This window comes from Rhamphochromis sp. 'chilingali', assembly GCF_963969265.1.
Source record: "Rhamphochromis sp. 'chilingali' genome assembly, chromosome: 3".
Lineage (NCBI taxonomy): Eukaryota > Metazoa > Chordata > Actinopteri > Cichliformes > Cichlidae > Rhamphochromis > Rhamphochromis sp. 'chilingali'.
This window is the reverse complement of record NC_137931.1, coordinates 38,573,925-38,597,552: the sequence shown is the minus strand read 5'-3', so window position 1 is coordinate 38,597,552 and position 23,628 is coordinate 38,573,925. Positions and strand designations below refer to the sequence as shown.

At 40.1% G+C, this 23,628-nt stretch overlaps 1 protein-coding gene across 1 annotated transcript in view; it reads left to right on the top strand.

Moving 5' to 3' along the window:
- Nucleotides 1-23,628, top strand: part of scfd2 (sec1 family domain containing 2) — a 104,965-nt gene that overhangs the window by 34,061 nt on the left and 47,276 nt on the right. The window contains exon 5 of the mRNA XM_080877558.1: nt 14,494-14,791. Coding sequence (XP_080733684.1) covers nt 14,494-14,791 — 298 coding nt within the window. The remainder of the gene's footprint in view (nt 1-14,493; nt 14,792-23,628) is intronic.

The window sequence follows — 23,628 nt, the reverse complement described above, 5'->3', positions numbered from 1 at the left end:
CAGCTTGTGTGTCTTGTTCAGTGGTGGTCGTCTTTCAGCCTTTCTTACCTTGGCCATGTCTCTGAGTATTGCACACCTTGTGCTTTTGGGCACTCCAGTGATGTTGCAGCTCTGAAATATGGCCAAACTGGTGGCAAGTGGCATCTTGGCAGCTGCACGCTTGACTTTTCTCAGTTCATGGGCAGTTATTTTGCGCCTTGGTTTTTCCACACGCTTCTTGCGACCCTGTTGACTATTTTGAATGAAACGCTTGATTGTTCGATGATCACGCTTCAGAAGCTTTGCAATTTTGAGACTGCTGCATCCCTCTGCAAGATATCTCACTATTTTTGACTTTTCTGAGCCTGTCAAGTCCTTCTTTTGACCCATTTTGCCAAAGGAAAGGACGTTGCCTAATAATTATGCACACCTGATATAGGGTGTTGACGTCATTAGACCACACCCCTTCTCATTACAGAGATGCACATCACCTAATATGCTTAATTGGTAGTAGGCTTTCGAGCCTATACGGCTTGAAGTAAGACAACATGCATAAAGAGGATGATGTGGACAAAATACTCATTTGCCTAATAATTCTGCACTCCCTGTAGAAGCAACCAACCTGCTGGTTAAACCTTCCATTTGCAACGAACAACCAATTAGATGGAAACTGACTCAAAAGGAGGAGAAAAAAGACTATTTTTTGTTATGGCTCATGGACATTGGAGTGCCAAAATGGCTCTGTGGCACTCCAACGTTTCGGGTCAGTCAAGCAGTACTTTTATGTATTTCAGATCCAGATCATCATTTCAGTATTAAATCACTGTAGAAGTGCATTTAGTTGGGGGGGAGCAGTGTCAGATGTGTCAGAATCATCCGATTTACATTAAATTTACATAGTATATTATTTTTTGCAAGTGTTATAAAGAAAAAGGAAAAAATAATTACTCTTGTTCTCCAGTGGCACAGAAATCGACATTAACTCTTTTGTCCAATATCATGTGAGACTAAAGACATCTGAATGACAACAATAAAATCCCTCGACTGTTGTGACCTAAGTAGTTAAGGTTTGTACCACATGGATACAAATGCAGCAAACTGCAGTTTGGTTTCTGGACAGTTAGGCTTTTACAATTTGTCCTCTTTCAGCTAGCTTTTGCCCTTTATGTCTAAAGATAACTGTGCCATGTAGCACTGGCACAAAAGTGTGAGTTTAATTGTTTAACTTTAATTGCTTTGATACTCATTAATCAGACATTTTTATCAGTCTATTAATTGTTGCAGAACTTTTTTTAGGAGATTAAATCAAAGTATAACAGCATTTTATTAGAATGGAATAAAACTTTATAATATTTTGATCTACAGATTTATGAAGTCCTGAAGTGGAAATTTGTTAACAAAGTATACCAAAAAGTGTGTGGTGAGCGCAAGTCTACAGACTACTGAATACAGGCGTTGTGGTACAAATTGGATAATATTAGCCGAGTGGTATACTTGGGTGCACTTTAGTACTTAAGTCATCAAGCACAAAGTGACACTATAGTTCTCACAGTCTTAGTGCTGTTTGGAGAAGATGTACCTCTTTGCCAGTGTGATGTGTTTAGTTCTTGTTTAACAGCGAGGCTCTGCGCAGCGTCACAGGATAGACAAACAGACAGACAAGACATTAGTGATGTGTTTACCATCTGTTCAGGAAGGACAGAGATGATGGGAAGGGATGAAAAAGAGAGACATTTATTTTCACAGTGTATGAAGAGATGAATGGTGTCTGAGGATTTACTGCCAGACATCTACTGTTATCAGTTATCACAGAGGTCAGGCAAACGTCGTGCACCCTGTGACACATTGTCAACTTTAACTTGGAATAAAGGCCAGAGATGGTCAGTGATTGTGGGCCCAAGAGGTGCAAGAGATATAGTCAAATTTAAAACAGCTGAAAACATTTTAAGCCTTTTCCTTAGTTGAGAAATTATCCACCCAAATAGAATGTGTGAGAAACATCAGCAAGCTGTTGTCTTTAAGTTGTTGTGAGGGATGTGTGATGCGTGAGGGGAACGCAGCACGTGACCCAAGAATTCTGGGAAGTGAAGAAGAGCCATAAGAACTCTAGGAGGAGTATGATAAGGATTTGGGTATAATGTATGAAGGGGAGTTCAGTGTTCAAGTTTAGTGAATCACTTGGACTCATTTGTCCAACACCATCTTGATCCTTAGTCATTCTAAACTTTCTTGCAAAAGCCCTCTGGAGCTGTTACTTGATTAATGCTATAATACTTGTTAGTGTTGGCAGTTGTGATTTCACCATTTGTGATTTGTAATTGAATCTTGTGCGTCAGTACACCAATCATGTTAGCACAAGTCATCTCTGTGCTATGTTGCATATTTATGGAAGTACGAGATCTATCCACAAATCATCATAACTTGCTGAATTTTCAACCAGTTTTTCACAGGTTTCTAGCCAATGCAGGATGTGTTTATATAATACTTGATGTTTGGTTAAATTGGAATGTGAGCTTTGATACTTCTTTTGTAGATTAAATTTCTATTTTCATTAGTTTTTAAAGTACATTCATTTTCTCTCAGCATAGTTGGCATGTCATTTTGTATATGCATTTGGAAGTCAATTAAAAATTACTCCTGATATCCCTGATACACTATGTGATGGATTCATAAATCTTGGAATGGGGAGAGAATAATGGGGATGGGGATGTGTTGCGTCTAAAACCAGGTTTGGGGGGTGGGGAAAGGTGTTAGCCAGTATTAATGGTTTAAGCTTGCTTCAGTACTTCTCCTGTTAGTGTTTTTAGCTGAGCCATGAGCTTAAAGCTCTGGGAATGTTTGCGCAGTAGAAATCCTGGCTGATTTTGTTTGTATTGTTCCATTTCAGAATGTGTTTTGAACCAGAGTCAGCAGACCAGGACTGTTTCGTTTTCACACAGACGCACACATATATTCATACATAAAGAGAAGTCAGCCATGCGCTCATCACCCTGCCTGTCTCCATCCTGACCCCAACTTCTGTCTCCTTCAGCCCCTGTACTTGTTTGTGGCTATCAGTCTTTGCCACTTTTCATGAAATGTGGGTCAGGCTCAAATGAATTGCCAAAAAGAGATCCTGTTAAGCCCTCTGATACTCAGTGTTATAACAGATGGAATTCATGGAGGGTGATGGGTGTTAATGTGCAGACATGTAGTCTGCAAACAAATCGCTGTATGTCTGTGCTCGCGCTCTTGCCTGCATGTTATGTTGTGTATAGCTTCTCCTGTGACACGTCAGTTAACATAAGCATGGCACAAAATGCTTCTGTTGCTATAATTTGGTGTATGTTTGCATTAGTAAGGCAAAGTTAAACTTGTATTAGTGGTGACATGCTAGTATGTGTGTGTGACAGAGGACTGTTGTGTGTGCAGAATGCAACCCAGACACAGGACTTGGGTTACTCACAGAAAAAGCTTTCTTTTTATGGTCCACTGCTCTGACATGCTGAGCACAGACAGAGAAGTTACTGTGTTTAAAAAAAACATCTTGCAAAGATGTGTTTGTCAGTAACGCTTTCAAATTTTGGAAGTTAGAAATAAACATTTTATCTCTTCTCAGCTTTTATTTTGAAAGTTCCTTTCATCAGTAGCCCTGACTGTGGCTCCAGTTTCCTAACTCAATTTTCTCTTCTCCTTTATGTGTGAACCATGGCTTTCCAATAAAAAACGGATTGAAGAATCTGCCTGTAGCTCTTTATTATGCGGTCATTCAAATCTTTAATTGAAGTGTTTGTATGCACACACTGAAATTCAGGTCTTCTTTCACAATCTGCTGATTTTAAAAAAAATAAATACTCAGACATCTAAAGTTAGCCTCAGCTCAGACAGTAAAATGACCTGGTTAATCATAATTGACTGATAAAGAATTGGTCTGAGTCTCATCACCAAATAGATCATCAGAGAGCATCATGGGATCTAGCTCACTCACTAATAACATCTCTTAGAGGAGGTCTTTCTTCAGTCACTTCCCATAATTCCAAACTTTTCCTCTGTCTGTCTTTGGATTTATATTTATGCTTATTGTATATTCTTTCCAGATTGTTTTGGTTGTTGTTAAAGTCTTCCAGTACACATCAACATCCAGCCAGGTGTGTGTATGAGAGTGCTTTTACAGTGGGATGAAGGGAGATTAGTTGTTTTCCATTTCCCGTTGCAGTAATGAGTGTTCTATAAATGTTTAGGGAAGAGCTGCCACGCGTAGGCGTGTTTGTCTGTGTCTATCTGAGATATGCACAGGTTGGCTAGACAGTCCAGATTATGATGTAGACCTTATTTACACACACACAAAAAAACCCACATGCATCACTCACATTTCCTCGGCAAGCCTTGAAACCCATTGCTTTAAAACAGATGTGTGCATAACCATTTTTTTCTCATTTTGAAGTCCTCTCTGGTAAGTACAGTGTTGCCTCTGACCTCTGTGTTAACGTGAGGTCAGAAAAGAAGCCCTGCCTACTGCCAATATGCGGCTCACGATATAGTTCCTCAACACACACACACACACACACTAGCTCCGTCCATTGAGAGACTGAGAGCACACTGCTGCTCCTCAGAGTAATGACTCGCGTCATAGTACACCAGTACGTGATGCAGCTCTTAGTTTATTCATAATGAATTTCATGTTTTATTCAAACGTTACTACAAACTAATTGATGACAGAGTTCTGCCAAAGCTAGTGATGACACGCTGCTGAATTTAGAAGTTACTGCACGGACAGACTTAAGGTCAGATATGCAGGATTCACAGTCACACAGCTCTGACCGGCAGTATGCAGCATATAGTTTAAAAATATTCATTTCAACTGTCGCACATTTCCTGTCTTTTGAAGCCTTTTCCAGAATGGAGTTTTGGAGGGAAAGAAAACAGACAGACACAGTTCAGTCCATGCAGGGTGCATTCATGGATGGGATTTGTCATGGTGCAGCAGTGCCCCCTAATGTTTGTGATTTTCCTCAAGCCCTGGATCTGAATCAAAGTGCAACATCTCTCAGAGGCAGAAACTTTAGCCTTCCCTTATACAAACAGACTCATTAACTTAAAAAAATTTTTTTAATCATAAATCAAGCTTAAACATATTGAAGGATCATGCTTAATTGCAAGTAAGAATTTACACATTTGAATTTTGCCTACTCTTTCCATATAAGCCAAGCTCTTATTTTGAAATAACCTCCTGGTTAACTATACTCAAACCCCCAACTATTCTGCCCCCACCGACTATGCAACTTCTCATCCATGTGTGAGACAGACCCTGGATTCAGAGGGGCTGTTTTAATCTCTCATGTTTCTTTGATTTAAGAAAAAAAGAAAGAAAAGTAGATGCATGAAAAGAAAAGTGAATATGTATATTGTGTCTGTTCTGAATGGATGCAGGAAAAAGTGAAACTGAGCAACAGTAAAATGTCAAACACAGTTGTTTTGCTTTGAATCCCATCGGACGAATTGTGGCCGTTTCATTCTGCTTCGTGTAGAAACCGTGTGTTTACCTCAGGATGTTTTCTCCCTGCTGGAGCCTCCTGAGTCAATTAGTAGTGGATGTAATGTACTATCCTTGGCAGTATTAGGGGGATGTTTGTGTGTTTCTGTGTGCATGTGTCTTTGTATGATTTGGTTTTCCTCAGTGTGAGAAAAATGCGGGAGGTTTTACATGGCCCTGGGGTTTGTGGCTGCAGTTCTCTCATCTGGAGAATTGCGCCATAATCTGTTGCAGCCCATGCAGCAAAAAAAAGAAGCCTTGTTAATTTCCTTATGTTTCCAACCATAAGAGAGTATACTACCTTAAAAGCTTGTGCGACTTCTGTCTTCCGTATTTTTCCAGCACCGCAAACGAACTGCAGGTCTTAGCCTAAGTGAGATAAGCAGGCATGGTGTCGTGTGCCGGGCAGACAGAATCCAGCCACATTGACCAGCATGTGGCTGACTGGCGGTGACAGGGTGGAGTGCGGGGACTGTGTTTGTTTCTGTGATTGGGTCTCATGTCTCCTCTAAATTATAGTCCTCAAGCTCTGTGCCAAACCAACTTTTGACACACAGGGAGCAAAAGAGGAAAAGATAAAAGACCGAGAGTTGCATGGGGAGACAGACGATTAAAGGGGATAAAAGGTGAAAGAGACGAAAACTGATGTAAAAACTACTGAAAGTTTTTACTTGCACAGACAGAGAGGCAGCTGACCATCCATCCCTCTCTGTGCAGATGTTCATTGATTTCTCCCCCAACAGTGTAGCGTGCAGTTCAGCATCCGGGCTACTTGGCTGGGCAGAATGGAATCACACACATCTCAAACACTGTGTGGTTATTCAGACCTCATTTAAAACAAAAGTTTTACGTGTCTGTCATCCAGCAAGCATTACAGGCAAGCTGCTGGATCTAGACTAGCTTACTAAGCTCACTTTCTGTACAGCGGCCTAAGAACTCAGTACATACAACTTGATGAAATGCATACGAATCCAAGAAATGTTAAGAAAACATTTGCACCAATTTGATATTGCAGGTGCAGCATTCAGGAAAAAAATAAAACAAATACAGGAATGAACTGTAATACAAAAAACAATTTCCAGTGCGTTGAGCTGCCAGGCAGCTGTACATTTATCCCATCAGGCAATCAATAAAGTACTCATGTCTTTCTCCTTTACTCCTTTTTTCTATTTATGTTCCCCTCAGTCAGAGACATGCATGAGTTGGCCCACTGATAGACAACATGCATGTTTGCGATCAGGGTGTACGTTCCATAATCCACCCTGTACAGGTGGAGTTGCATGAAAGAAAATCTCGGTCTGCTTTCCCCTCAAACATTTTTGTTACATTACCAGGTCACCTGGATGATGATACGTCTAGAGAAGAGAGAAGTGACAAGTGTAATCCTTAAAATTTCAGCCCTGGTGTATGTGGCAATACCTGTAGTTGTATGTAGTACCTGAGTACACAAAACGTTCAGAAGCTACTTGTTTTTCAATTTACATTTGTACATCATAGTCATGACTTACATCAAAGTCAGCCAGCAGCAAAAGTAAGATGTATTTGTAATTTCGTACAGCTTCTGAACAGCTGAAGCCTCACATTTTAGAAGGTAGGGAACCGCTCAGGCTTTCAGATGTTGTAGTTAGCACAATCCACGTCTTTGGCCTGTCTCAACCTCTGAAAAATTAGCCAAATTGAATGATGTTTTGTGAGAACAAAAAATGGACAAAGACAAATAAACTCTGCAAATGTTTGCTGATAAAAATCTTACTGTAAAAAGCGGTTTTAAATGTCTCTTGTATATAAACAAACACAATCAGACTTAATTTCTATGGCTAATTTATTGCTTGTTTCCTGATTAGGAAGACAAGGATGGGATGAATAAATAAAATCCAACCTCATTTCGCAGAAAACAGAGTGATTTAAGTTGATCTTCCACTGTTCAGTATGTCTATGATCTTATGTGCACACTTGCTCTTCTTTGTGTTTAAAGTCCTGTTTCCGTTGTTCTGGTTAAAAATCTGATACAATGTCCACAACCTTTCACACAAGACAGAATAATGGCTGTTAAGAGATCCAGAGATAAACTATATTTTTCCATTCCTCCTTAACTTGAGGCAAATTTCCGCCTTTTAATAAACGGTAAACCCATTCTCGGATCCGTCATTGTCATCACAGCAGGTTACAATGACCAGGTGTCTCCGCTGAGATACTGCACACGTGCACTCGTGCCAGCAGGCTTGGATAAGGCATGCTCATTAACAGAATGTGAGTTTGCATTCATTTTTGGTGTTGTTTACATGTGCAGAATCCTTCCAGTCTCTCTAAGGGTAAAGACTTTGTTTGTCTTCCAGCTGTTCTATTACAAATCAATGGTAAGCTTGCATTACATAATTTAGAGGCAAACTTTAGTTGCTGTCTTCATTCCCCGAGGATTTATGTGTTTTGCTTTTAGAAGTTTGCTTGTATCCCTTCCAGCTTTGCGTGTTATTTGTGAATGCAAATTGGTTGTGATTATATATTTGCAAATGAAGCACATGTGTGCTTTTCCAAAATAATTCAAATTAGTTTTTTTCCTGGTTCCTATGGTAATGATAAACTGTGTGAAAACCCTTTGAGGTGAGTTCTGGCCAGAGAGTCTTTGGTCGACTAGAACAACTGACCTATAGCCAACTTGGTTCATGCTCCCACAAGGACCCACACCTCCAACACCCACCCCCTCCCCCTGCCTTCAGGCCCAGAAAAAGGTTCATTGTGCAGGCAGGGAGCAATGCAAGTGAGGCCTGGTTCTGGTTAGTGCACTGCACTGCATCTGAAACACTCACCTTCCTCCAGGGGCTGCATCTGGAGCTGGTTTCCTGTGCAGGCAGCACTAGGCTTGGGCGGAGTTTGGCCCGACTCTGTGATTGGACGAGATTGAGCCTTTATGGACTCCAGGATTGTTGGAGTTGCCAAACGGTAATCTGTCAATCACTGGCAGACATATTTAAACCAGAACATAAGCAAGAGCGAGCTAATGATTGGTGCAAAGGTCTGAGCAAGATGCCAGTGATGTTTCAGCTTTCTACCAATAGCCTCACTGGCAAACGTTGCATTAGCCAATGTCCTGAGTCCATTTGGAGAACAAAGACAATTTCTATATTTTTATCCAAAGTCAGCTTTTCTTAGGCAAATACTATGTCATGATAAGAAACTAGAGTAATTTAAAGTAATGGCTTTCTCTGAGTAATTGCAAGCCCTAAAATTAGCTTTGTTTTGACAGAGTAATGCCATTGTTATTCTATAATTGTATATAATGGTCGCATTAGAGCATGGCAGCAGAGGCCGTGGATTCAGTAATTGTCTTTAATAATAGTAATAATAATGCTAGTTTCCTGCTATTACAGTAGTAAGACTGCACCTAAATCTACACTCTTTCACAGACATGCGTGTCACAGATTTAGCCATCTTTCTGTCATTGGGTGTATATCTTGCAGGATTTCCTGGGAAGGTGCTGGTTTTTTTTTTTCTGAGTTTACATAAGTACTGGGCTCTTATAACCCATATGCTTGATAATTGCACTTAAATTAAATACACCTTTGCATAAAATGAGCTTAGGTGGTCATTTTTAGAGCGTTAGATTGCTGATGCTGTGATTATGAGATCCAGAACTTGGAACTTGCACTGCTCACTGTCTTATTTTTTCTTTTATAAAGTCCTACTTTGCATTTTAATCTACACCTTTGTGGCTAAATTATCTTCTGGAATAATCTGAGGGAAACACTTCTGTCTGACCCAAACTTCTGCTGAAAGCATGGTTTACTCCACTCCATCATGTTCACAGAGGTGTACAGTTCACCACCACATTTCCACTTATCCTGTGTGCCAGAGCTGTGAGTCGGCCATTGTTGAATTTAACTTGGAGAGAGTTTTACTCAGAGGTCCCACTCAGCTTCACTCAGCTCAGTCCCAATTCTGTACCAAGACTTCTATTTCCTATCTGGCGCCATGGTATACAGCTGACAGCAGCTTTTATAGCGCGCTTGAAAGGACTCAGTTGAAGTGCACACTTGTCTTGCATGTGAAAACACATGCACATAGCAGTACACAGTTTATACATATGGTTAGGGAAGGAATGCTTGGTTGATTTGTACAAATTTGAAAATTGGGGCAAGTTTAGACGGCACAAGTTTTGATATCTCGTAATTGCTGTTCTGCTTATGTACCAAAACATGTTTTGTCCCTTACTGTCTATAGGTGATCTATGCCACTGTGTTAATTCCAATAAGATGTGTCAAAAGTCCATGATATCAATGGGTATCTAAAAATCAGAAGCTCATTGGATGAATACACAGTGTGCATTTCATTTGACTTTCTAAATCATCATGTGTAATTCTTGTGAGCTAATAGAGCTCCAAATAGGGAATCAGGACATCCTTTCATTTTCTACAGCAGGGGGCAGCAGTCTAAGTAAAAATGTCCGGCCCTCCCTACCTGCCTTCAGCACTTCTGTAGAAATACCAAGGTGTTCCCAAGCCAGTTAAAAGCTACAATCCTTCGGGCTACTTCCGGGTTGCACATGCCAGAAACACCTGTAACACCACCCCAACTGACCCATTTGATGCCCAGCGGGTTTACTTTGAGTCACTCCTGAATGACTGAGGTCCTTGCCCTTTCTCTAAGGGAAAGCTCACATATGAGTATGAATGGTTGTCTCTCTCTCTGTTAGCCCAGACAGACTGGCGATCTGTCCTGGGTATACCCTGCCTCTTACTCCATGCCACCTGGGATAGGCTCCCACATCCCTCACCCACAGCTCCAAATTGGATAAACGGAAGAAGATGGATGGGGTTTTCAATTTTTTTCATCCAAATATATCAATGTAAGAAACAAAACCTCATTCTTAACTTCGAATGCTCTTAACTCAAACCCACATTGTGGCCAAAACGTATGACGATCTGTCACAGTGGCCATTGCTCCATTTGAAAAGGCCACAAGCCATAAAGGTTGGTAACCGCATGTTCATCTGTCTATCCATTTTTCTCAGCTTTTCCATCTCATGGTGGCTCTGGCCCCTATCCCAACTGTCATTGGATGAGAAGCAGGATACACCCTGGTCACCACTCTATTACTGGACTAAACCAGAGAGACAAATAACTATTTTTGCTCAATTTCACACCTATGGAAAATTCATAATCACCAGTTAACCTAACATTCATATCTTTGACATTCATGGACTGTGGGGAGAAGCCAGATGGGAGGACACGGAAACTCCAAACAGAAATACCTTAGCCAGAAAGCTTATTTAAAATGAAGCAAGAGTGCGACATGGGAACCATATATACATTTAAAAAACTAAATAATTTTCTGTGTTATAATATTATCAAATGCTTACATCCTCTGTTGTAGTGTAAATACCATAAGTGAGCCATTTGTAATGATTATAAGACTGTTTAGCGTGTCAAATTGAAACTTTAACTGCAGGAGCAAACACTAAAAACACTGAATCTTCTACACTTGTAGTACACTGTTTGAGTGAGGTAGTTTTTGTAGGGCCCCAGAAACACTCCAGAGCTCCCCTTTCAGCTTTCTCTGCAGTACCATATGCTGAAAGCTTCTGATGCCAAAGTTACATGACAACGGGTACCTTTCAAGCCAACTGTGGTCAAAATGAAAATGTAATTTGCTGACAGTGGCACGCTTCTTTTCAAACCTAAAAGATCAGGTTGAGCGTCGTGGTATAGACAGAAGTGTTAGAAATCAATATTTGTTCTAAGGTTAGAGAGGAGGGTGAAAGTGCTCAGCAGTTTGCATTTCAACAAGAAAGCCATAATGTTCTTTGTCTGTCTTTCCTCACTGCTGTCTGCAAGTGAAACGAGTGAGGGAAAGCATTGTTTGGCAGTTCAAATGAGAGCAGCTTGGAGAGGTATTTGATTTCACAATGTTTAAGAAGAAAAATGTGTGGTGGGATTGTGTTTGAACGGTCCCCAGGGCCGAGTGGTTGGCCGGGGTCTGATGCAGGAAGGGAGCCTCGTTGGAGTGAAGAGACTTCTGTTTCTGTGATACCTGCGTGTTTAAAGGACGTGAATGATACTGATTAATTCACCTTCAACGTCTTTTCCTGCCACTTTCATTCATATTAAGTTATTTATGATGCATGAAATCAAAGACTTCACTGGCGTCATCGTAGGTGACCTTATACTGAGATAATTGTTTGGTGTGACAAGGGACAGTCAGTCAGCTCTGTGGCTTTGGCTTACCATTTCTGGACTGTATTGGATCTTTGGCTCAGTGAGGAGATCTTCTGGGTCAGATACAGGATCCCCCCACTGGGCCCACCGCAACATCGAGAGCTGCTCATTCTGAAGGCCTGTTTGTCTTGGTGAAAGAAACACAAATGTCTTTACAAAAAAATCTCTTGTCAAAATGAAATGTATCCATGTGGGCATTTGTAGCTACAGCCAACACAAACATAATATCCTCTGTTAACATTCAGCCCCCCCTTTATGCTATCATCTGAAGGTTAATTACTCATTTATTACCTTAGTATCTTTTTTTGCATTGCTTTTTTGACTTTTCCCTCTGTTGTGAGTCTTTCCTGTCTGTTTTTGTCTTTTTGGGCCTTCAGCCCTTTTTTTCCCATTTGAATTTCATGCTGTTCATCGGACAGATTAGATCCACACCCTTGTTTTATAGGTCTGTGAGCTCACCCTTGTTGTGAGAGTAGCCAGTGTTCTGTAAACGGTCCCGTGATCTGCAGCACGTTGGATCAGAATGCCATCCAACCATCGTGAGGGCCCGACTATTCAGACCTGCTCAGACAGGCTCACAAAAACAGGTCACTGCACCTAAACATTGCTCCAAATGTTGGCTTTGTGAGTGTGTGTCTTTGTATGTGTGCATTTGTGATAAAAAGAGAGGGAAAAAAATAGTTCGGTACCCGAGCAAATCCAAAAAAAGACTAAAACAAAATTAAGCGTTACATCAGCCACCCAGAGTTGTAAAATTAGCAAATGGAACGATGAGCTCACTCACACTGTCCCTGTGATTTTTAAACACTTACAACGCAACACAGTATTTTTACGCTTATGTCAGTCATCAAGAATGTATACTTGTGGTTTAATTAAATCAAATGATCGAAATAGTTTATCTCCCAATGCAGTTTATTCTTGATTTTTGTTTATGTAAAATGTCCACTGGGAGTAGAAATGAGTAACTGGGACATAAGAACAATGGGGGCCTGTCAAAATAGTGACTTTTATATTTTGCTTCCAAGGTGCCAGACTTACTTGTAGTTTTATAGTGGTTTTGAGCAAAAGTTCTTCAAGTTTTCTGAACGTATTTCAAAGTTTTTCTTTTGACATTGGCAGCTTTTTCACTCTGAGAGAGGGAGAATCTTAAATTGTGTGCTCCAGCTACAGGGGGGTCATACTGTTCAGCCTCCCTAAAAAGGTCTATGCCAAAGTCCTGAAAAGGAGCGCTCATCTGTTAGTTGAATCTTAGATTCAGGAGGAACACGCTGGACCACCTCTTTATCCTCTTCGAGTGTGTGGGTGGCTCGAGACTTTGCATAGTATTGTATGTGGAAGTAATAAACTGAAACAAAAATAAAATTTAGACTTTATTCTGGAAATTTATTTCATTTGGATATTTTCCAGTGTAGTTAAAAGAGTAAGGAGGATTCAGTGCAGTTTATTACGACTTGGATGTCTTTGTGACGGTGACTGAATAACCAACATAAACATAAAGGGTCCTGAACTTGTTGAATTTTGTCTCATATCTATATTAAAATGATAAAAATACTAAAAACAAATATTAGTAAAAAACGCATAAAAATCTGCAGTAAATAAACAAAAAAATCCGAAGGTAAGACAGACTGTAAATATTATACAATATTATATTATATTATATTATATTGTATTATAGTGATGGGGTATCTATTACTTCCCATTGTACCACTGGAAAAAAATTACCCTTAAAACAATACTGTCAAACATATAGTCAGTGTGATGTGTACTTTATTATAAACAATATTCTCCTTGAAGTACACATTTCTATTATTCTCTAAATAAAATACATTTCTAAGATGATGTGCTCTACAATGTTCATTTCTGTGTAATTTATATAGATATATTGATTATATTGTCCATATTAGCAAGTTTCTTATTAAAGAGATGACTTTGTTTTCTATGCATTTAAATAATATGAAATTTAGCGTTAACTAAAGGATTCTAATGTAACTGTTGAACTGTATGTTACCTGTCATATCTTAAACTTTTTTGTAAATCTCCTGTTTACATAAATGCTCATTAGAAAAGAAAACGTAAGAACCAGCACATCTTGCAGTAATCACGATTACAGATTAGCGTGGGTGTTGTAATGCTAACTCAGCTACCCTGCATATGACCCTTGCCTTGAAGGCAACAGCTATGCTCTTGCTAAAGCTTATTAGCTTTATAGTTGCCAGTTAGATATAGAATTTAGTTGAGTTTAGTTTAGTATTTACTCTTTGTGTAATGTTAAAATTTGATTATCATACTTTTTCAAAGCACTCTATATGTCCTATCATTAGCCATTTTATGTTCACCACACATTAAAATTTTTTAGTTTCATTTAAAACAAAGAAACAAAGAAAATAATTACTTCTTGAAAAGTGTGAAGTAATTGTGTGTTTGGAAGTCATTTATTCTGGAAATATAAGCCTCTGCTAAAGAGTTAAACAGCATTTAATGAAGTCTTGGATTTTCGGCTAAGCTAAACTAACAGGTTAATTGTGGTGGCTTCATATATGGCATGCAAAATTGTATTGATATTTTAATTTCACTTCCAGCAAGAAAATATGTTTTCCAAACATGTCCAATGATTCCTATGACGAACATCCTTAATAAGCCAGTGGTCATTTCTTGGTATGGTCATTAAAAATAATAAAACCAGCAAGGTTCAAAAAACTGCATTCCACCGACTAAGCCCTTTATTTTTATTTTTATTTTATTTTATTTTATTTTATTTTATTTTTTACGTGTTTGTGTGCCGTGTCACAGGCTCTTGGAGACGCCGACTTCCCTGCTGTGCTGAGGCAGCTGCTGCCTTTGATGAAGCCCCGTGGAGTCGAGGACACCTCGGCCTCAGGGTCGAGGCTCAGGGAGGACGAGTTGGGTCCCGATGAGCTGATCCTCCTGCTGGTCTATCTCTACTCCCTGGCTGATGAGACCCAGCCTGCAGATCATGATACAGAGGAGGAGGAGGAGCTGGAGAAGCTGGAGAGGGACCTGATAGGAGCGCTCACCCTAGTCATCAGTCGAGAAACAGAACTCAGCCCATTGCTTCAGAAACTGACTGGTGAGAGAAAGTTATTGCCATTGCGGTTGTTCAGTTTTGCAGAAGCGCTGTTGGAAAATGAGAGCAAATGGTTTGTTTATTGCTGCCCCAGTTCTTGGAATAGGGGTCATTTTATCATTGTCTTGACACTTCATCCTTTTCTCGTGTCACACACTATAGTGCACACACACCTACACGCATTTTCTAGTCAGTTGGCCAAGTGGCTGTGGGAACTTTGTATATTTGGATAGGTGTGAGAGAGAAATTACTTCTACCTTTAACCCCTACAGCTTCCCTTTCCACAATATTAAGATTTACCTGTAATGTGTGCATCTATGGGAGTCCGTGAGAGTATATTGATTTTCTCTGTACTTTACCAGACATTTCACTGGTTTAGCTGAGCATGTAACCATGTGGCAGAGAAGATCAAGGCCAGCTCATAAGATGAATTAACCGTCTTCCTCCACACCACAGCCGACTGTACCTCCCAGAGTAATGGCGTCTTTAACCTTGAGCCTCTCCTCCCCTACCACATAGTTCATAATTAGCGCTGCTTTTAGTTTTGGCTGTACCTTAGCACACGCCCTGAAATATTACACTGGGATTGGGGTTTTCATCTTATATGGCACATGGGGTCATATGGTGTACATATAGGGTTGGTAAATCTATGTAAAGCACTAATAAAGATTAGTGATACATCTTTTGTATTTTTACTCTTTCTCTCTCTCTTTCCCTTCTTATACTCGGTCTCTCTCTTCTTCCTGTTCTACTTGGCCAATGCAGTTTAGAGGCAAGGGGCCTCTTGGCAGGCACAGGCTGTGAGATGTGGCTCATGTTAAAAACCTGACTCTCTGTTATAAACACTTCATTGCAAATTAGCCTGTCATGGTGTGCCAGGTGTGCTTTAGACAGAAAAAAACAATGTGTGTATGTACTCACATTGCGCACGTCTCGCCCATTCAGTGTAATTTGGCAGTGTGTGCACTCTTTTAAATTTGAGTCTGTGTGTGTGTGCACGAATGTCTGCGAGAAAGGCTTTATGGCAGTCGATGAAGTGCTTGGCTGGGGTAACATGAGTCGGGAGGTCGTCTCTTTCAGCATCCAGAGCAAAACATTGATTGTGACATTCTCCCCAATTAAAGGACTCAAATGAAAACCAGACATTCAAAGAAACCTGGTCGCCATGAGAACAATGTTTTTACAAATTCTTTTATTTTGTTCCCCTTGGCTACAGTACACAGCCAGAGCTTAGCTAACACGATGCAGATACACAGAAACACACAGCGCATGCACAAACATAGTGCAGAAACACAAGAATAATATACACAAGCCAGAATGCCAGTGAAAGGGAGTAAGAAATAAGGACAAATAAGTTTGTGATAGTAAGCAGCAACACACCCTAACCCTTCTAACTACCTCCTTCTGGGAACTTAATTAAAGAGCATCTTCAGGAAATGGTGTTCCTCGTGTGGAATTGTTTTCTGTTCGATGTTTGCTGCCAGCCCCCGTGGACTTTAGTTTTCATGAAACTCCTGTTAACTTTTAAATATATTCAGACAGCATGTGTGTGGCAAGGGTTAGTAAAGCCCCGTTTGAGTAATGTTTCTGTTAGGATAAGGTGGATGTTTGGTGTGTGTGGTTTTTTTATTAATGCTAATGGGGGTGGTAAAAACTTTCCCCCCATGACTTGAGTGAATTTCGACTCACAAATTTGCATCAGGGACAAATATCAAGCCTTGTAGACAGTGTTAACATTTGAAGAAATTGAGGGCTCGAGAGTCCACGGTGGAGTAAACAAGCTTCCAGACTTTATTCTTGTCTTTTTTGGGGGGGCGGGGCAGCGAGAGACTGTTCTACAGTAGCATATATATGTGTACCTTGAGAAAACTCGGCGTCTTTCAAACAAAAGGGAATTCTAAGCTTGCAGTTAAATCTTCTCATATTAGTCAGCATACATTATCATTTGCCACACTCATTTATTTAGTCCTTGGATAAATACTGAATGATTTTATAGATAAACTGTCAATGATAGATTTGGCATGTTTATATGTTACATCTGATTCTGCAAGGTGAGGTTTCATTCTCGACATGAAAAAGCATAAATATACTTTTTTTTCCCATTTCTGGATATGAAATACGTTTTTTTTTGTTTTGTTACGTTTTTTTTCCACTGATTTTTTTTAAACTAGAACACGCTAGCTGTGAAAAGGCTGTTTCATCGGTTTTATTTAGCTTCATATGTTTGAGAATGATGTACTCCAAAAAAGGTGGTTTATCTTATTGTTGTCATCTAAGCAGATAAAGCTAGCCGGCCATAGGCAAGTAACCAGGACCATAATGCTAAAAACGACAGTACTTGTTCTTTATGCGTACCAAAATTCTTCGTGAACTGACAGTGCTAGTGCTAGGCAGTACTGCTACGTTAGCTCCCACCCCCACACTCATTGATTAGAAAGGCAGTAAGAGTTAGATGAGCATTTCAACTTGTGAGATCAGCTGTTTTCCATTGGCTAAAACATTTAATAATGTCATGTAAATGCTTAAGCTAAATTCTACCATAGTAGTAATGTTTGAATGCTATTCAGGAACCACCCTAACATTTCAGTCCTGTCAACGAAATATAATCTTTTTTTTTTTTTTTTTTTAAATGTTAGTGACACAGTAAGGTGAGGTCATGAGTTAAACTCAACTTTAAGGCCAGAAATCAAATGAACTAGCAATGGGAGTCAAGACTACAGTTTACTGACATACTGTATGAGCAGTTTGTCAACACATTTTAGGGGTTCTTGCATAACTGGAGTCAGGAATGTCCTTTAGCAGCCAGCTCTGAGTTATAATTGATGCACAATGAGCAAATTACTTTATTTGAGGACATCGTTTAGTGGGTGCCATATAAAACGAACAGAATATCTTCAGTAAGTCTTAAAAGTACTGACCATAAACTCATTGTGGGAAGTGCTTAATGTGGTTATAGAGCAAAGAAGCCTTATGTATAATCAGTTTTCTTGATTGAGGAATTGCCCATTAGAAAGAATTCAGGTTACCTTATTGGCTTCATTTGTCAGACCCAAAATTTATTTATGCTCACATTTATATTTTAATAATGAGCACTGCAGCTGCAACAGTTGACCAAGAAGCCCATTAAGGTGTCACAGATTCACAAAGCTCTATGAACCAAAAATTAAAGAAATTAAAAACATTATTATTTTTTTAATTATTTTAATTGTGGTTACCCCATCAAAAATCCCAGAAAATGATTACCAACAATGTGTAATAATTTTTCACTTATCCATTTAGTCTGTGACACTGAGACCCCAGTTCATATGTCCCAACCCTTTTTTAAAAAATTGGTTATGAAAATAATTTCATTTTGCCAGTGTTGTCTTTAGTAAAATTACTCAAACTGGATTAAATACTATAATTTTGAGGGGCTATTTTAAGCAAAAGATTTGGCACACTACTAAATATTTATGGCAGCTGGACCATGAATATGGGGCTGGCTCAAAATAAACTGCAGTGTTAATGTTTGTGGTAGTGAGAGAACATGTTGGCCAGTGCAAGGGGATGATTTAAAGCCCTTGAAGACCTTTTAATAGATATAAATTAATATAATGGCTAGAATATCACCAGTAATTTCTTGTAGCAGCGCTTCTTTAAGTTGTAAATTTGGATTTGTGCAAAGAGCAATGCTTTGTTTTCATTGTTAGCATGTGTCTATATACTATAGACATATTGCAGTGTGTGTGCAGCATGTATTGTTGTATTAGGGTATGGATTTGATTAAAGAGCTGAACAGTATTCATCCAAGAAAATTGTTCCACTTATTCCAGACTGGGAAATGAGCTCTTAAACCAAATGCTCCGCAGCCAACACCACATCTGGAACGATCTGGATTGGTTGTAGGCAACGCCGCACACAGAGAGCAAATGATGGGATTGGAGAAGCAGCCCAGTTTGTCCTGAAGTCTAGAATGTGATTGGCTGCTGGCAGACTGTAGTGTATGTGGATGTGGTGTGTGTGATGTGTGTAGGTTGTAAATAGCTCTGAGCATTTACTGTTAATCCCTCATTCAGTTGTGGCAAAAACTACATTTATTGTGGTAAGAGAGCAAAAAATTTGCATTACTTTGTGATTTATGGATTTGTTTCCTGTCAGCCCTGGTAAATTTTGGTTTTCTTTGGTTCAGAATCAAACCTACTCCCTCTGTTTTTTCCCTCTTTTCTCTCAGCATTGGGGTGCAGAAGACAAAAAAAGAAATCGGGCCGATTCAAATGTTCTTAATTCCCTTTTGTATGACATCTAGCTGGCTACGGATGATGGATCGTAGTTTGTCTATACTTATGTCAGTGTGGGGGCGTACAGGGCGGGCAATCCACAATTTGTGCTGATGCTTATGATTTACTCACTGCGATGACAGAAGAAGGAAAGAAAGTCACAGTATTCTAGGGAACTTCTAGGGAAAATCTTAACTGAAATGGTTACACGACATGTTCTTCTCTCTCACTCTGTTTCTCAGTCGCACATTTTGTTTGTTATTCATCCTGTCAGTGGGGTGTGCACAGGGTAAGGAAGAGGGGAGCAGTCGGAGACTCGGACCTCCCCAATGCTGCTGTTTGGGTTGGCACAGCAGCATGGGCCGGTCAAGGGACATGAAAGGGATCTCGCATAACTCTGGCCACCAACACGCTCTGCCTACTTTTTAAACTTTACTTCTCTTTTGTTTTTATATTTCCTTTTTCCATTTCTCCCCCTTTTCTCTCTTTTCTTCCTCCTTGCATCTCTCCTTTCTCTCTTCTCCTCCCTTAAGCACCTAGCTGGTTGCAGGGGGGAAGCGGAGCATAAGTTAGTCTAATGATTACGCCTGATTAAATATATTCCCCCTGTTGCGCTATGTTTATGAAATTAGTCCCAATTATTTTTAATTGGTGGTCTCTCTTTACTTCCGCTACTGTTATACAAACACATATGCATACATATATGAGGTGAAAACCGTACGCCCCAGGGTGAACAAAGCAGCCTGTGGTGTTGTTCTCTCTAGTTCACTTCATCAGATAAGCTCAAGATTTGGAGTTCAGGCTTTAATTAGCAAAAGCTCATCAGAGTCCTCACTGGCAGGCCTGGTTAGCAGGCTGGGCCACACACAGAGCTTGATGAGCCCCAGAGTCTCGCACCCAAGAAATCTGTTCCCAAGTCAACACTGTGGTTGCTTCTCAGCACTGCCTCCAGATACTATACCTTTTCTTATTTCCTGCTAGCTATGTAATATACCTGCCATTTGACAGGGCTAAAGGGAAAATGTGTAGATGATGATGAATCACATACTTATAATACTCATAATCAAATCAGCCCAGCGCTTCTGTCTGTCCGCTTCAGTTTCTCACAACATTTTCTTGGCGTGTCGTCCATTGAATTGAAAGGATATGTTGTGTTTCAAATAACAACGTATTGATGACATAATGTCTAGCAGGCTGAAAGTGATTATACTTGTTAATGGGAAAAAGAAGAAATATTTTAAAAGTAGACCTTTTCATGGATTTTCATAGAATTTGTTCGTGGTATGTTTAAAGTTTCTACAATCATGCAACTTTCATTCAGGGTTAATCAACTGCTTTCCTGTTCATATAAACTATTTATTACTTTGATTTTCTTTTCTTGGATTTTTTTGGTCTCTATGTTCAAAACTAGTAAACCTTCTTTTCAAAGCTATTAAGTATTTAATCCTGTTTTTGGTGTTTCACTTGCCGCTGCTATCTATGGATGGATGGATGGATCCACATTCAGTTGAATATTGCTGCATATTATACTTTTTGTTATTATTGTACTTATTATACTCAAAAATCCACTATTTTAATCACATTAGAAGACTCAAAAAGTCCTTTGGCATCACAGTTTTAAGACTTTTTTCTGAGACTGCATGAGCTATAAATGATACCTGTGATCTGATCACTCGGCAGCAAATCATTTTAGTCAGCAGTAGCTGCTGTTTGTTGGGTGGATTTCACAGAACTGGCCCAGTATGGAGTTTACACCTCTGTTTGGTTTATGGAGTGTGTTAGCGCTCGTCTGAGAATCCCTCTGCTTCTTATTTATGACAGGAAATGCACATCATAAAAGGCTTGTAAGCACTTATCTCTCTGCTGGGAGTTAGGCTTGATGAAAAGGGAGACTATCGAGATCCCACACAGATTTGCAAATACATACGCACATGCTTGCTAAACAAAGCAAAGGAAGAAATACATACCAGAGGCGCATAGAGGCTGGCTCCTGAGGGACTCTAAATGAGCCCGCGGCCCATGGCCTCTACGCACGCGTCAGTGCAGGCGTGGGTTGCGCTTTGACCCCTGGACAGCGAGCCGGCTGAGGAGGCTGATCGAAACCTGCATGCCTCTCTGCACAAACACATCTTTGGGTCTGTACTTGTATACATAGGGCTTCTGCTTTACAGCCTGCAGAAGAATTTAAATAAGGCCTCAGAGGATGTTTTTGTTTGAGTCTGCGGAGGTCTCTGTGCGATTTTTCTGCAGTTTCATGGCCATAGCTCAAAAAGTATTCATAAATAAGTGTAGAAGTGTGGTTCACGATGCCTGCATGTGAGTCACCAGTTTTTCACCAGACCCACTCGGTTTTACAGCATATCTGCGTTTTATCCGTTGGTGCGGAAGAACTTGTTTACATTTAGAATTCCAGTCAGCAGTGAAAGATGACCTCTCCTAATGTACCCGCTTTCCTCCCTAAACTGTCCCCTTTCCTCCCTTCCACAACCATCCTAAGTAACATTTTGAATCAGTGGAGTCTAAGTTTCACCTCAATCATGTCACTGAATGTTCAAGTAACCAAATAGCCACACCGAGTACTGATAGATAGAAAGAAGGTGATCTTGATTATCGAGGTCTAGACTGAAAGACCGCAGCCTTGCACTGCTTTTGCCTCATTTGACCTCAAACAACAGGAACAGAATGACAGTGTTTGCAGCAGTGTCCTGTACAAGCAGTGGAATTATTCTCAGCAGTCCTGGAAGTGAAACGGTTTCATTCACTTTTGCTCAGTTCGGAGCTCTCCTGGGTGGAGGACTCAGCCTCGATACCAGATGGAAGCTCTCTTGGCGCTGAACTGGCCGGGTTATTTCCTGTCAGGCCTGGTGTTAATCAAGCGCTGAGCCAACAGGAACGCCCCCACCACCTCCTCCTTTTCTTTTTTACAGCCCCTCTCCTCTTACACCCCCTCATCACGCAAAGAGACTTGAAAATACACTTTTTTCTCTCTCCTCCCCCATTTTTCCCCTTTAGTTTCTGTTCTTTTGTCTTCCATGCTATGCCCCAGCTTTGTTTAGTTTATGACATGCTACAATCGGGGTGTATTTAGCTGGTCTTCAATCATGTTATCAAAGTGTCCCTACTGAGAACTGCAGGTCCAGCCAATAGATAGAAGGAGATAGTAAGGAATGAGTAAAAAGGAGTCTTTCTTTACTTGCCATCTGGTGTCTGGTCATTTTCTGTTGTGTCTGTTGGTGTCTTCAGGAGTGTGATGGACACAGTCACAGATAGGCTTATCTCCTGCTCCACCTACTCAGCTGACCTCTCGACTGAGCAGACACAGGCCTTAGAAATGAGAGGGGGCCTCAGTTTTAGGGAACATTTGAACTCCGTCTCTCCTTATATTCCTGCTATGTTTTCCTCAATTGCTTAATGGTCTACGTGCCTTGTCTTGTGACACATCGGCTAAGATGTGATTATTTTTCATGGAAATTATTTAACAGTACATGCGCTAAGAGCCTAGATACATGGTTCTCATGTGTGGCTCACATATCCTAGTTTTGATTCAAGATAAAAACATAATCCAGTAAGAGAAAATTCAGTTAAGCTAAATATGAAAAACAAATTAAATTTGAAATTTGCTAGACACGTAATAATCCATTAATGTTTCCTTATCATTGGGATAGAACTGACTGCCCTTAAGGATCACTCAAAGCAATTTAGTTTTTCATATAGCGCATCTTCCACACACTTAAGCAGGTACCTCACCTGCAGCCAAATTAGAGGCATGAGTTAACTTAAATTGTATACTTTTAAACTAGGAGAAAGCTGTATTATCAGATAAGTGATTTAGTTCTCATGACCAGTTCAGACTTGTAGTTAAAAACACAAGAGCCAGCAAGTTGCTAGGAAACCAAGCAATTGGTGGCACTAACAAATTCAAGCACCATTTGAAATCGAGAGTGTTTATTTGGACACTTGCTTCATGTTCACACTTCATTTCAATACGTACTTAATGTTTTAAAACAAATCCGAAAATGTGAAGTGTTCCAGTTGTTTGCCTTTGGTAGATGAGTGTCCCTGTTGTGGGACAGAGTCTGATAAAGTAAATGGCATTGGGGGAAGGTATCTTATGTCTTTTAAATCTTATTGTCAGTAGAGCGTTATTCCATCATCACATCTTATGTCTGCCTCTCCATCATTGGATCTGATCTTCTCTTAGTTCAGTCTGCTTCTTGGTCCCCTCTTACTGATTCTTATTCTGTTTTTCTTGCAGACATTTAAACATACACACACACTGGACTTGTGTTAACTTCTCTGTTGCCGACAGCTTTTTGGCATCTGCGCTGTGTCTGTGAGCCCAGCGCTATCGCATCCTACTCTCTGTCCAGGTAAACGTCTCATTCTGACTGGCAGAGATGGAAGGAGGAATGAACTGGTTCTTTTAGCATTTTCTGTGTAGTCTCTTCACAAAGCGAGTACCGTTTTAGCAGAGAGTACTACCACTGCCATTAATCATGGTCATCCACGTCATGTAGGCGTATAGACAGCGATAAGGACCTTCTACAGCCAGTATTGCTGCAGTAAGGCCAGTATAAACTCAGC